This window comes from Aptenodytes patagonicus, chromosome 27 (genome assembly GCF_965638725.1).
Source record: "Aptenodytes patagonicus chromosome 27, bAptPat1.pri.cur, whole genome shotgun sequence".
Taxonomy (NCBI): Eukaryota; Metazoa; Chordata; class Aves; order Sphenisciformes; family Spheniscidae; genus Aptenodytes; species Aptenodytes patagonicus.
The window spans coordinates 1,419,737-1,434,562 of NC_134975.1; the positions used below are offsets into that span (position 1 = coordinate 1,419,737).

Consider the following 14,826-nt stretch of genomic DNA (forward strand, 5'->3'; position numbering starts at 1 on the left):
CGGGCGGCGCCTCTCTAGCGCGGCACCCGCGCGGGCTCTCTATGGCCGGCGTCCGGTTCCGGCCCGCTCCCTTTGTGCTGGAGAAGATGGCGGCGCGGGCGGGATTCCAGTCGGTGACTCCCAGCGGCGGCGGCGGTGGGGCCGCTGCCGGGGCGCTGGGACCGGGCACGCCGGGCGGGCCGGTGCGCATGGGCCCGGCTCCGGGACAGGGCCTGTACCGCTCGCCGCTGCCGGGAGCCGCCTACCCGGTGAGGCGGGGGAGGGGCCGGCGGGGGCGCGCGGATCGGCGCTGCGCGGGGCGGGGCGGGAGGGAGCGGGGGCGACGGGGACGGCCCCTCCCGGTGGGCACTGGACCGGTTTTCTTCTCTCCGCAGCGCCCCGGAATGTTACCGGGTAGCCGGCTGGCGCCACAGGGCCCCTCCATGGGGCCGCCCGGTTACGGCGGGAGCCCGGCGGTGCGGCCCGGGATGGCGCAGGCCAGCCTGGACCAGGCCCGCAAGAGGCCGGCGCCGCAGCAGCTACAGCAGGTGCAGCCGCAGGCCGTGCCCAACCGCAACCACAAGTAAGGGCCGGCATCCCCGGGCAGCGGGGACATCCCCGGGGCATCCCCGGGCAGCGGGGTGTCCCAGGTCATCCCGGGCATCAGGGCATCCCCAGGCGGGAGCACAGACGCATCGCCTCTCTCCCCAAAGGCCCCACGGGGAGAGGCCGGGTTTGGGGGTGCGGGCAGGCACCCCCCGAAATCAGAGAGCGAGCGGTGAGTCCTCGCTGAAGCGGGGACTGTGCCGGGCAGCGGGAAGCGTCAGTCACTGACTTGGTGTAATCGGCTGGCTGCGCTTAGCAGCACAAAGCTTTTCTGTTCGGCTGTGCGCGAGGCGCTCTGCCTTCGTGCTGTGCTTGGGCTTCTCATGGCTGCTGCTCGCCGGGTGGCTGAAAGGGACATCAGCCTTCTCGCGCAGCTCCTTCTCTGGGAGAGGGGAGCTTCCAGCGGACCAAAGACTAACGTGCAGCTGCTAGGCAAGAGCAAGTTTATGTAACATTTCTGGCAGTATAATGTGATTCCCCCATAACACTGGTAATTCATCCCTTGATTTAAAATGCATCTCCTAGAAAAGTCAATCTAATGCTAATTGAGGCTAGAGAGTCACTTTGATTAGGCGTTATGTCAGTACGCCCTTTCCAACTTGATGTCACCCGGCTTTCTAAGCTCTCGTAGGGGATGTGAAACATTCAGGTAATCAGTTAGTCACACTGCTGCAGGGTTCGTCAGCTCTGCAGTGCTGGAGGCCTGGCAGGGGCTGTGGGGAATAAAGAGCCTGACTCTGCGCAGGCGGTAACGATAAGTGCCTCTGAAAATGAGAGCCTGGGCCCGAGACTGGCATCCAGGCTGAGGGCACTGCTAATGCCGCAGTACTAAAACAGAGAATAAGCTGTCGTCTTGCTCCCTTCGTGAATGTCTACAGTTAATTTGCACAAAGTGGTTGCCATTTTAATGCCTGTGTGTGCATCTCCTTCCTTAACAGCGCTAAAAAGAAGAAGATGGCTGACAAAATTCTACCTCAGAGGGTGAGTGGCACATGCAGTTGCAGCATGTTGATACGAAGTAGACCGCAGAAGTGCGGGCGAGCTGACGGTGATTTGCATTCTTGATTGGCTGTAGATTCGTGAGCTTGTACCCGAGTCTCAGGCCTATATGGACTTGCTGGCCTTTGAAAGGAAATTGGACCAGACGATCATGAGGAAACGCTTGGATATCCAGGAGGCTTTGAAGCGACCCATTAAGGTAGCGGAGGGCTGCGTTCGTGGTTGTCATAAGCAAGGTTTGGTTGGAGGCTCTTACTTTAGTTAAGACAGCAGGAGGGCACTGAAGCTTGGGTCATGTCCCTGTAAGCGTGGCGTATCAGGAATCTTAATGCTCCAGACATAACCAAGGAGTGGAACCAGAAATGCCTGTTTCCTTGCTGTCTGCCCTGGGAGAGGGGGAATGAGGCAGCTAAAAACATTAAGCTTAGTTTTAGCAAAACATAAGCAAGATAGTCAGCCCTTTATTTCAGAACTAACACGGAGCTGATGCTTTTTCTCTTAGCAAAAACGAAAGCTACGTATTTTTATCTCCAATACCTTCAATCCAGCCAAGTCGGATGCAGAGGATGGTGAAGGAACAGTCGCCTCCTGGGAGCTTCGGGTGGAAGGACGGCTGCTGGAAGATGTAAGTGTGAAATACCCAACCACAGAGGTGACTTTATGGATCTGGAATTGGCAATGAAACCCGTCTGAGAGCATAGCTAGGGGCTTGATATCCTCCTTCATCTCTGTTTTCCAAGGAGTCTGATGGTGATGAGACCGAGCCCAACTTGGAGACCAATGGGTATTCCCATGGCAGGACACGAGTTACACAAAGTTCTTATAGCTATAAGAATTAATCGTGAGAGCAGATCAGTGGCACTTGTGTACCCTGGCTCTGAGAACCAGGGCACTTGCATTGTATGTAATTGCTGAGTGATTTAATTCCTGCAAGCTCGTCTTTAACTCCAGTCTTTCACTTTCTGACTTGGAACTTGATTTTCAAGCACATGTTGGTGAATGTAGGTATTCAGAACTTAAAGGAACACTGTTGTGCACGGTGGCTGCGCTTGAGTGCTGAGACTTGCTGTCCTAACACTTTTCCTTCCTGTGTTGCTTGCAGTCTGCTTTGTCCAAATATGATGCCACCAAGCAGAAAAGAAAGTTCTCATCCTTCTTTAAATCTCTGGTCATTGAACTTGATAAAGACCTGTATGGCCCTGACAATCACCTAGTAGAGGTGAGCTGCTTTTTGCTGTGTTACCTCTAAAAATGGGTTGGTGTTTCAGCAGACAGAGTTTGTATATCACTTGAGAGGTGGAGATACTTAAGGCTTGAACAAGTGGCTGGGAGCCAGGAGCTCTTGAATTCTTACCTTAGCTTTTCCTCTGACTTGCCGAGGGTCTGGACAAATGTATTAACTCTTGTTTCAAGCTCTAAGTGGGAATAAGGTGATCTTTCTCTAGGTGGGTGGGATTTACTGGCAAGCTTGTTGGGTGCCAAGCAGCAGGAGCAAAGGGAACCAAGTGTGGGGGTGCTTCTAAATGCCCTCTCCTGTTCCAGTGGCACAGGACTGCTACAACTCAGGAGACAGATGGCTTCCAGGTGAAGAGGCCAGGAGATGTAAATGTGCGCTGTACTGTCCTTCTGATGCTGGATTACCAGGTAAGATGTTGGGGGTAACAGTGCTGGGCATGTTCTGTTAGCTGTGTCTGTGGCCATCTCACCTTTCTGTGCTTCTTGTTTCAGCCTCCCCAGTTCAAATTGGATCCCCGCTTGGCTCGTCTCTTGGGGATTCACACTCAGACCCGTCCGGTGATCATCCAGGCATTGTGGCAATATATTAAGACCCACAAGCTCCAGGACCCCCACGAACGGGAGTATGTCATCTGTGACAAATACCTCCAGCAGGTAACGGTGGGGCTGGAACAAATGACTGTTTCAGGTTTTCTTTGTCAGCAGCCAGTGATCGCTGGCACTGAGCTCCCATTCCTTTCCTTAGCCCTGTGTTTCTGTCACAGATATTTGAATCTCAGCGGATGAAGTTCTCTGAAATCCCACAAAGACTTCATGCATTGCTTATGCCCCCAGAACCGATCATCATTAATCATGTGATCAGGTAAGACTGGTCCACTTGACTTCATATTTCTAGGAAGAAGAGTGGAAAGGATGGATGAGGCTGGCACAGGAAGACGATGTAATATGTTCTGATTTTCAGCAGCAGTTCCTGTGTTGCTGTCATTGTTTCTTTGTACAAGAACAGCCGCCTCTTTCGTTTACCACATCCCTCTTTTCCACAAGGCACTCCCACGTTCATGCTGTCCTTTGCATTACACTTTTGCAGATAGAAATCTGCTCGGAGCAATTACTTGATCCTTGTGCTGCAAAGCCGTCAGTGGAGCTTTGCTGCTTGGTGTTAGAACTGAAGCTAACACTAGCATGGCTTGTCCCTGCCTGCAGTCCATATGCTGCGTCATCCTAGAGGAGCTACAATTTGGTGCTTTCTTGAGCTACTCGCTTATTTTGGCTTCTTTCTTGTGGATGCCCCTAGTGTTGACCCAAATGACCAGAAGAAAACAGCTTGCTATGACATTGATGTGGAGGTGGATGATACCTTGAAAACTCAGATGAATTCCTTTCTGCTATCCACAGCCAGTCAACAGGAAATTGCTGCTCTGGATAACAAGGTAGGAAGAGCTCCTTCAGGTCTGCCCTCCTCATTGCTGGGTAGGAATGTGTCTCTGGAGCAGGTGAGCCCTGAACAGGACAGGAGTTCAGCTTTGCTCTGTTGTGCATTTGGAAGCTGGAGTGGGGTCAGCCACGCGTAAAAACAGGTGGCTTTACCTGGAAGCGTAGTTTTAAAGCAAATGGTCAGTGGGAAAATTGGTAATATTTAGAGCAGGAAACGGAATTGAAAATCCTATCTGACAGGTATATGTCAACCAGGGGGTATAAGAATTCGCCTTCATGTGTTGGGTCTCTTGATGTTTCTGTCTGACTTTTTCCCCTGTTCAGCAGTTCAGTTGCTGTGCTTATCTCCTTCAGATTCATGAAACAATAGAGACAATTAACCAGCTGAAGACCCAGCGTGAGTTCATGCTGAGCTTTGCCCGAGATCCTCAGGGCTTCATCAACGACTGGCTACAGTCCCAGTGCCGGGATTTAAAGGTAAAACCTTTGTCTTGTGTGGAAGGTGGATCCAGTCACACGCTTCCCTCGTTATAACCAGCTCCCACAGAGAGAGAGAGGCAATTTCCTGCTCAGAAAGCAAGACTTGGAGTCAAGTGTAAGAACCTGACCTGACTGTACTGAAATGTCTTTGAGGAAAGGGGAGGGGGTGTGGGCTTGCTCAGCACAGCCAGAGCTTTTGCACTCCCTGAACTGTTTTGTCCTTTGTGCTCTCCAGACAATGACTGATGTTGTTGGGAATCCTGAAGAGGAGCGCAGGGCTGAGTTCTACTTCCAGCCGTGGGCTCAGGAAGCCGTGTGCAGATACTTCTACTCCAAGGTGAGCGTCCCCGAGCAGGGGTCCCTCTCCATACCCAGTGGCTCAGAGTACCTGTCACTCCTTACTGAGGGTGGAAAGTGGCAGTGCTAAGCTTCACTTGTAGACACTGCTGATGCATCTTGGTCCCAGTTTGAGCTCACCCTTTTCCAGCTGGGTCCTGTGTTACTCAGATGCTGCGGTGCTGCACTATCCGAGTACGTTAATGCTGCAGTTCTGGCTTCTCTTGCAGGTGCAGCAAAGACGGCAGGAATTGGAGCAGGCCCTGGGAATCCGTAACACATAGGCTGCTCCGCTCCTCCCCAACCAGAAGGCATCACAGCTATTTGTGGAGACAGAGAGCTGCAGAGTACGCTGTTAAGGCTCACATAATCCCACTCCAGCAGCGAGGCCTGCATCATTGTTCATCCTGGTATTGTCCCTGTTGGGGCAACTCCAGGACATCTGGGGTGTGGCAAGCAGACAGGCTCCAATGAGCACACATTTCTACCTGGTTTTCTTCCTGACTGTTGCCTTGTCAGTCCCAAGGCTTCCGAGAGCCTCCCCTTGACTCCGCACTGCCTGTAGCGTCCCCAGTAGCCAGTACGACTGCTGACTTGGAGCCTTTCTCAAGTTCAGAAACCACAGCCCATTCCTCCCCAACTAGCATCTAGTTGTGGCACACGTGAGACCTGGATCTGGGAAGCCTGGACCTGCTGTAAGGGTGGAGTTCTGTGGCTAGTCTCTTCCCTGCCTCGTTTTACAGCAAGGTGCCAGGAGACGTAGTGGGCAGGATGCCATGAGCTGACATACCTCCCTGCCCTTACTCCCTCGCTTGGAGGGTGCTGCTGCACTGGGCTGCCTCATAGGTCACTCTCCTCCTTGAGGAAGTTACTGGACTGCGTAGAGAATTGCTTCTTCCCTTGTCCCTTTTTCCCCGCCCTGTTCCCTTCGTGTTCTTTGACAGACTGTCCTAGGCCAGGATCACAGGGGAGATGAGGCATTGGCTTACTGCAGGGATGTGGAAGCATTGGAGTGGTGAGACTTCTCTGCACTTCAAAAGACCTACACTTGCGGTTCCAGCAAGCCATCTGGTTGCTTGTTTTCCCTGTAGCAGGGAGAGGGGATGCAACTGCCTGGTGGAATTGTGCAGGGGTGCAGTGTTGTAGGCTCATTCCTTTGGGACAGTTATCCTGTGTCACTTGCTGTGGGGACCAGAGGCTCCTTCGTGTGGATCTGAGGGTATAACAGGACAGTCCTTGGGAACGGACGTAGCTCCAAGCATAGGCGAGTTAGCAGGTGTTTCCATGCTGAAGCTCCTGTGGTTTTTAGTCAAGTTTTAGGTTCTGGAGCTGCCATAAGGCCCAGCATGGTTCAGGAATGTACAAGTAGATTTTCTCTACTGTAGGGAGTAGCAGCCCAGATGCCTCTTCATGGAATGAATTACTAGTGAACTAGTGGTCAGGCGTAAGAGAATGGCTTCTCTTAACCCGGATCTTACTTTCTGCTCGGGACTGTAATGCAAACGGACTTGAAAGTTGGTCACGTTCTCTTGGAATAGCTGCAAAATCATGTTACTGACAAACCCCCTTCATCCCCACACCCAGCTTTGGTGTGGTTGGGAAGGTTGCTATGAATTTGGGAGCCTGGGTGGCCCTACTCCTTGTGTCTGTGTTACTACATGTCTGTGAGTAATAGACTCTCGACTTCCCCTCTCCTTTGTCCCCTTATGAAATGGCTCCTCTGTGGTACTGGGGTGAAGGTCTTGGTGCTGATGAAGCAGCCCACTGACTCCTCAGGGTAATCACACATGAAGGATGCCGAGTACTGCGTAGGCAAACATAGCTGTTGCAGAATAACTGCTTTTCTTAACTGAATAATATGGTTTTTTCCATGGACCAAAATTTTTTTTTGTACTGTATCCTTGTAGACGTCACCCAGTTTTAATAAAAGCCTCCGTGAAGGAAGCTGTCCTCCCTCCTTCTGTGCTGACGGCATGCTTTCTCTCAGCAGCTGCCTTGGTGGATGACACTTCATGTACTTGCCTGGGAAGGGACAGGATTATCTCCACTTTTTTTTTCTTTCTTTTTTTTTTTTTTTTTAAACAAAGCCAGTTGGGGTAAGAGACTGGAGAGAAGATGTTCTTCATATTTTGGCCTTTTATAGAGAGCCTTTCATGTAAGGATCTCCTGACTTACAGAGTCTTCTAAGCCTTTGCAAAGTGTTTTTGTGGTAAACAAAGTAACTTGAGCAAAACTGGAAATCCAGTGGCCAAGCTGCTGATAAAATCTAGACAGCCCAGTTCCCACACTGCTGCCTTGCAGAATTGTGACAGCCTGTTACTAGCCCCATGGGAGTCGGGCATAATTTTGAGGAAACTGTTACATACAAGGGTTTAAAACTGCAAAAGGGGCATTACTCTCTTCACTCTGCCTTGTTTATAAAAGTAGAAATGTAATGCTTTACAGGAAACCTGTAAGCCCTTGTTGCAAGGGAAAGAGATCCTCTGTGTATAGAAGAAAGGGCTGTTTGCCTAAGGTCAGGCAGTTAGTGCTGCTGCTTAAGGCTGTGAGACCAGGGCAGGAGTTGTGTCCTGGGTCTGCAACCAGATGGTTCTTATTTCTTACTTAAGGCGGGGGGGGGGATGGCACTTCTTAGGAAGAGGGGGAAAATAAAATGCTTTTATGCAGAAAAAGGGGGAGAGAGGCTCAGCAGTCAGGACTCCCAGTTCTGCTGAGATTTGGGATCTGAGCTATTTCACCTTTGCTTCAGGGGAGCAATTTGCACTTCCAGTGCAGCCCTGCATTGCCGCCCACCGAGCTGCGAGCCCCAGCTGTGGGAAAGTTTCCTGCGGCCTGGGAACGTGGCCGGCTCTGCCGCCCCGGGCCATGGGTGCCCGGTTCCCCTCGGGGGTGAGGCGGGGCCAGAGGCGGGACGGGGCCGCCCCGGGCCGCCCCCGCTCTGGGTGGCCTTGAAATACCAGCAGAGGGCTCAGCACTGCGCAGTGCCCCGGTTCCCTGCACCATGGGTGGCAAGAAAGTCTGCATCGTGGGCTCTGGCAACTGGTGAGCACCTGCTGCCTGGGCACCCGGGTCCCCTCTTCGAGCACAGCGTGGTCCCCGTCCCCCCCGGTGCCCCACGGTACCCGTGCAAGCCGTCCCCGTTTCACCAGGACCCCTAGTGACCTGTGGTGCACTGGGCTCCCTGGTGCCAGCGGCCTCAGTGCCCACTGCCTACAGCTCTGCTCTGCCCACGCAGGGGCTCGGCCATCGCCAAGATCGCTGGCAGCAATGCGGCGCGGCTGAGCACCTTCGAGAACCAGGTGAACATGTGGGTGCTGGAGGAGGAGGTGGGCGGCCAGCGGCTCACCGACATCATCAACAAGGAGCACGAAAATGTCAAGTACCTGCCAGGGCACAAGCTGCCCCCCAACGTGGTGAGTGTGGCCTGCCAGCAGCCTCTCCGCTAAGCGCAAGGTCCGGTGCTGACAGCTGGGCTCTATGGTGAGAGGTAATAAATAGCTGTGCTGGGAGCTCCTGAAGCCCTGGTGTCCTGGACACTGGGTGTGTGAAGGTAGGGGATGCACCGGGCTGCACGGGACTCTGTTACACCCTCCCGGTGACCTTGATCTGTGCTTGGACAAGCTGCAGCCCTGGCTGCTCTTGCTGCCCATCTTTGCCCCCCCCTCTGCCATCCCACAGGCTGGGCTTGAGGCTATGTGGCTGCCTCCGAGCTGGCGTCGGCAGCATGCAGAGAGCCCATGGGGCCTGCTGCCCCATGGCTGTACGCTCAGCCCCTCGGCTGGCACCAGCCTGTTGAGGTTCCCAGAATGACCCCGGCTCTTTGCACCACCTTTGTGGGACCAGCTCAGGCTGCTTTTGCCCTGCTTTGCTCCAGCCCCTCTGCCCTGTCAGCCCTGGAAGGGGACCTCAGGGCAACGACTTTGTGCCCTTCCTTCCCTTACAGGGAAGCCCCCGGCAGTTGCTCTCAAGCCACTGCTCCCGTCGTCCTGGATTCAGGACACGCTCACTGCACAACTACAGACACAAGTCTCTGATGACAGTCACACTCTCTTCAGGTAGCAGAGCCAGACCTGCTGAAAGCCTGTGCTGGGGCTGACATCCTCCTGTTCGTGGTGCCCCATCAGTTTATCGGCAAAGTCTGTGACCAGCTCAAGGGCCATGTGAAGAAAGATGCTGTTGGGGTGTCGCTCATCAAGGTGTGAGCAGGAGGAGCGCTGCCCAGGCAGCTCGCTGGGGCACTGGGCCAAGGGGGCTTAGCTGGAAGCAGCCTGGCTCGGAGAGGCTGCAAAGGGAATCCTGGGATTTTGGAGCAGAAACTGGGCTCCAGGGTTAGGGAGGGCATGGGGAGAGTGGGAAGTGGGGGCAGAGTCTTCATGGGGATTTGGAGGTGTATTGGTGGAGAAGGGTGAGGGCATGTAGGGGATCTCAAGCGCTGTGAGGAGTGGGGTGCAGCTGAGCACCGGGGGGGCTGTTGGGATGAGAGTCAGAGCATTGCAGCACAGGGAATGACAGGATTGGGGCAGGTGGGTCCAGGTCTCCAGGGGGGCAGATGCTCATCTCTGCCCCTGGTTGTCTCCCAGGGGGTGGATGAAGGACCAGGTGGGCTGAGGCTGATCTCGGACATCATCCATGAAAAACTGGGAATAGAGATGAGCGTCCTCATGGGGGCCAACATTGCTAATGAAGTGGCAGAAGAGAAGTTCTGTGAAACAACCATCGGTAAGGAGCCAACATCCCTCCTCATTAGCAGCCCTCATTTCTGATGAGCAGGAAGAGGCAAAGGGGTGAGCATGGTGCAGCTTAAACTACTGCTGCCTCGGGTGAGCTGGCCCTTTTTCCCTGTGGAGACAGTGAGACTCCACAGGAGCTGGATGAACTCATTCACAGGGTTTACAATGTGATTGCTCGCTTCATTAAAAACAGAGTTGTGTGTCTAAAAGTTCCTGCCAGCACGGACTCTGAGCATCAGGCAGTCTGCCTGGCACAAATTAAAGGGGTGGAGACGAAGAAGCCCTTTAGAAATAGAGTTCCTACCTTCACTTCCTTGGGCTTCAAGGGACGCTCACCTGGATCTCATGTTATTGCCAGCCAGGGCTGCTTGAAAATTCATCTGGTGACTGTTCCCAACATCCTCCACGCTGTTTGTGAATCATGCACAGCAGCCAAAACCAACAGAACAGTTTGTTGGGTTAGAAGTTACAGGATTCAAAGTGTCTGTATTTTAAACAAAAGCAAACATGCTGTGCAGGGGGCTGCAGAGACTGGAGAGGTATAAGCAGAGCGTGCTAATGCGGCGAGCACACAGAAACACTCTCGTGCAGGACGCTGCAGGAACAGGGAGAACAGCAGTCTCCAAACCCAAATTTGCAACCTTTGAATATGCCTTTAATCTACTGGGCATGTCATTTCTGTCTTGCTTGACACAGGAGTAGGGATTGTCCCCATCTTCTGGGAATTCCAAGGTTGAACCTTGCTTATCTGCCAGGCAATGTGTGCTTGGCACTTTGTGGACCTGCAAATGTTTAGCAACGTCCATCAGTTGGGCAATAGGTTCCTCTCGCTGCACTAGCTGTAAAGGCTATGCTGCAGGAATGCACCACTGGGCAGGAGAGCAGCACAGTCCCACCTTAGGGTCTCCCCCGTCATCTTCCTCCTTCTCCCTTTGTCTCATCAGGCTGCCAGAACATGCAGCATGGGCAGACACTGAAGGAGCTGATGCAGACACCGAACTTCCGGGTGACGGTGGTGCAGGAAGCTGACACCGTAGAGATCTGCGGGGCTCTCAAGGTGGGTGAGCTGCTCACCGGGGTTTGCAGGTCTTGGTTAGCAGAGCCTGTGGGCTCTGCAGGGAGCTCTGGGGAGGAGGCTGCCAGTTGAATGAACCCCACTGGATATTGCACTGTGGCTCGCTGAGACCTTTGGGTCAAAGGCCAGACTTTGGAGGGAACTGTGGATGTGTCCTGTTCAGCTGCTTGGAGGGATGATGATCACTGGCATAGGCAGGGGCTGGCAGGAGCCTGTGCTTGTGATAACACAGGCAGCTCATGGACACAGCAAAGCCCTGAGCTCCGCTGGGAACAGATCCCTCCACGCTGCTGTTTGTTTTCCAGAACATTGTGGCTGTAGGAGCTGGTTTCTGTGATGGGCTCGGCTATGGAGACAACACAAAGGCTGCCGTAATCCGCCTGGGACTGATGGAGATGATTGGCTTCGCCAAACTCTTCTGTAAAGGCCCCGTCACCTCCTCCACCTTCCTGGAGAGCTGCGGGGTCGCTGACCTCATCACTACCTGCTATGGTGGCCGCAACCGCAAGGTGGCTGAGGCTTTTGCCAAGACTGGGAAGGTAAGTAGAACGGGGAGCAGGCAACATTGATACCTGCATCAAGCTGCTGAGCTGGCAGCAGGATGGACCCAACTAGAACCACGGCAACCTGCCTTCACTTGCCGAGGGCCACAGCATGGCTCCAGGGAAGGAACGTGGGGCAGTGGATGGGGTTGCAGGGTCCAGCTCCCTCACTGTTGGGTTGTTTCAGTCTATTGAGCAGCTGGAGAAGGAGATGTTGAATGGGCAGAAGCTGCAGGGTCCCCAGACGTCTGCTGAGCTGTATCGCATCCTTAAAAGCAAGAACGTAGTGGAGAAGTGAGTGCTCCCATCTCCCTTGCCTGCTCTTTTTGGGGTGGGGCTGGGATCTTTCCTGCAGCTGTGGAGGGGAAACCCACCCATAGTGTCTCTGCTGTTCAGGTCAATCTCTGCACTGCCCACGTCAAACCAGCTGGGCAGGAATGGCCTGTTGGATGAGGCACCATACCACTGTCCTACCTGCTCCTGCCCAGTGGTCCTGCATGTTGCAATAGAAGTTGAGGTGCTGTGACTCTGCCAGCTGTGGTGAGAGGGCAAGGGGTGACTTTGTTCATCTGCCCACAGGTTCCCCCTCTTCACAGCTGTGTATCGGATCTGCTATGAGGGCAAACCTGTTACTGATATCATCAAGTGTCTCCAGAACCACCCTGAGCACATGTAAGTGGGCTCTGCCTGCAAAACCACTGATCCTGCCGAGATGAGCGGAGAGCTCCTGCCCACACCAACTTGCTCTGCTGCTACAGTTTTGTAACGAGTCCGGATTTCCTGGGATCCCTTGCAGAGTGCTGGAAGGGCAGAGGTTCCCTTTCTCAGCCCTGGACACTGCCAGCCTGAGCCTGGCATCTGCACAGAGGTACCTGCTGATCTCCCTGTCTCTTTGAAGGGCTCATTTAGCTTCTGCTGCTGTCTAGGGTCTGCCCTGAGTGGGGCTGAGAGTCTTCCTCCTTTCACTTTCTCTTGCCATGATGGATTCAGTTCTCAGAGCGACTCTGCCAGGTCATCTTGATCGATAAGGGCTGTGCAGGAGGCACTGCCTGGGAGAACAAGCTTTGCTATTAGCCCTGTGGGGCCACTTTGCATGATACCAGCCTTTTCCTGCTTGCTGCTGTTGCTTTCAGCTTAACTGTCTCGTGGAGAGGGCACAGTTCCCTGCCAGGCTCCACCAGGGTGAGTGAAGCTCCTCAGGACTTTCAAAGGGGCTGAGAATCACTCTTCTTTCTGAGAAGCACCAGCACAGAAAATAGCATTCTTTGCCACCCTGCCATGTGCTGCTTCCCCAGCCACCACCAGCTGCTCCTGCCGAACGGTATGGCCAATGCTTTGTGTGTGAGGGCAGCCCCAGAGTGAGACTTCAGAGCTTGTTTATTTTGTTTTTTAGCTCTCGCACTCAAACCTGGCCCCTGCACCTGGGGAACTCCCCTGTTGTCACAGATTTGCCTGTGCTAATTCCATGCCCGCTGACTGTCCCCAGACAGCCTTTCTCCCTCGTATCGGTTTGTCCTCTGGCTGGCTTTGGCGATGCAGGGACCAACTGCCCCACAGTTTTTCTGAGCAGCTGGCAGGCTGTGTAGCCCTTGGCAGTGTACCTGACAAAGCAGTTGGGTCACGTTGCTTTTAGATGAATGATCCACAGCAGCTTTTTGCCTTCTCTCTGGCTTGCTCTAGTCTGTGCCTTAGCCCGGCCTTTGCTTCTACATGGCTTTACAGGAGCTAAGAAAGAAGGTTCCACACTTTCCCTGCTGCCCCTCCTGCGAGGGTGCTGGAAACTGCCCGCTAGCACAAGGGGCAGCAATGGACATGTGATCCACAAGAGGTACAAGGAGACCTCCAACATCACAGGAGAGGACAGAGGTCTCATGTCTCGTGCTGTGCCTTTGAAACTTGCCCCTTGTCCATCTGGGTGCTACGTGCCTCTCTGGTCCTCTGAAGCTGGCTCACTCCGCTCGTGTTTGCTCAGGCCAGCGTGTCCAGCGGTTCACTGATCCCTGTCGGGGCTGGCAAGCCGGAGCTGCTGCAGGTCTCACTGTCCACCCCCATTCTGGGTCCTAGTGCCGCTGGGTCTCTGACTAGCAGTGTACTTTACAAATGTTTAAAATAATAATAAACTTGGGAGAGGAGAGGGGAGACATGCTCTTTGCTCTGTGGCTCCAGTGCATCATTGTCTTTGGGTTGGTGCCTGCTGGACTTGCTAAGAGTGCAGAACAGGGCACTGTCAGTTCCCTCCTGGCTCTGCACCTTTGTGTGCTGTCCCAGAAACAGCAAGAATGCCCCTGCAGGTCACTGTTCAGTCACAACATAACACAGTGTCCCATTTGCTTTTTCTCAGCAGTGGTTCCACTGTTAATGTTTGGCTGTGGGACCGAAGAGGGTTGAGATTGCAATGCTGAACTGGGTACAGAATCCTCTGTATTCTACCTGGGGCCTGCAGGAGCCGGGCCAGGACCCCACTGTGCCCCACTGTACCCCAGGCTTCCCCTTCTCTGATGTCTTGGCTTCTTGGGACATGCTGTGTTGTTTTATTCATCTCTTCCCAACTGCTTTTCCCGGACTTGCCTTGTCCGCCTTTCTTTGAAATGCATCTCGTACTGAGTGACCTTTCCAGGACTGTTAGCCCTCCACTCAGCCTCTTGCTAGGGGAATTTAATCTGCTGGCACTGCAGTTGTTTCTGTGCCTTTTATTAGACACGCTTTCCCACTAGGCGTTCTACGACCTTTAAATTCAACTGAGCTATCGTACAGAAAGTAGCCAGCATCAGCTTCCTCTAATGAGGAACTTTATTGAGGTTGGAGGGAGGATAAAGAAAGTCCAGCGTGTTCCTGCAGGGCTGGCACAACTTCTAGTTCCCTTTGTCTTGAAGTGCTTCAGGAATCCCAGCTCAAGTGTTTGGACATGAGGCTCCATATAGGAGAGAGGGTCTCTGAGCTCTCCCTCCCTCGACACATGGCAGTCTTTCACCTTGGCTTGCTAAACTCTTGCCAGCACCTGCCTGGAGCTGCAGCAGGATCTGGAATTGTGTTTTGGACTTGCATTTAGCTGTTAGCTCCTCAGCCGTGGAAGTGCTTTGTGCGTCCCTCCTTGTGTGGGTTTCTTTGACACTACGTGCTGCTGGCAGGGCCGAGTCCCTGCAGGCCCTCCCAGCATTTGCTGAAGGTCCCAAGTCTCACCTGGGGGTGGCCAGTGCACAAGTCTCTTGCTTTTAAATACCGCATGCCTTGCACTAGTGCTGGAGTTCATGAGCTATAAAAAGTCTTCCCTTTGCCATTTGGAGTTATGTTCTGCAGCCTCAGCACATCCAGGCACTGCAGGACTCCGCAGCCTCGGGAGCTGCTGCTGTGCAGCGGACTGGGGAAAGGACAAGGGAGAGCAGGGGTGGCCTGACTCTTGCAGCCTCAG

General features: G+C 53.7%; 2 protein-coding genes across 2 annotated transcripts; both read left to right on the forward strand.

The window, feature by feature from the left end:
• Positions 1-86: 86 nt before the first annotated feature.
• On the forward strand, positions 87-7,014 carry SMARCD1 (SWI/SNF related BAF chromatin remodeling complex subunit D1). Its single transcript, XM_076360397.1, has 13 exons — positions 87-248; positions 375-562; positions 1,524-1,566; positions 1,661-1,783; positions 2,087-2,209; positions 2,687-2,803; positions 3,127-3,228; positions 3,313-3,474; positions 3,585-3,682; positions 4,115-4,250; positions 4,609-4,731; positions 4,970-5,071; positions 5,301-7,014. The coding sequence occupies exons 1-13, from the start codon at positions 87-89 to the stop codon at positions 5,352-5,354; spliced, it is 1,533 nt and encodes a 510-aa protein (XP_076216512.1). The 3' UTR covers positions 5,355-7,014.
• A 717-nt stretch (positions 7,015-7,731) lies between these two features.
• On the forward strand, positions 7,732-13,556 carry GPD1 (glycerol-3-phosphate dehydrogenase 1). The gene is given in 9 exon segments (XM_076360287.1): positions 7,732-7,890; positions 7,892-8,112; positions 8,306-8,483; positions 9,126-9,266; positions 9,651-9,789; positions 10,745-10,857; positions 11,181-11,414; positions 11,605-11,711; positions 11,997-13,556. Coding segments are annotated over 9 exon segments (1,389 nt in total). The 3' UTR covers positions 12,094-13,556.
• The last annotated feature ends 1,270 nt before the right edge of the window (positions 13,557-14,826 follow it).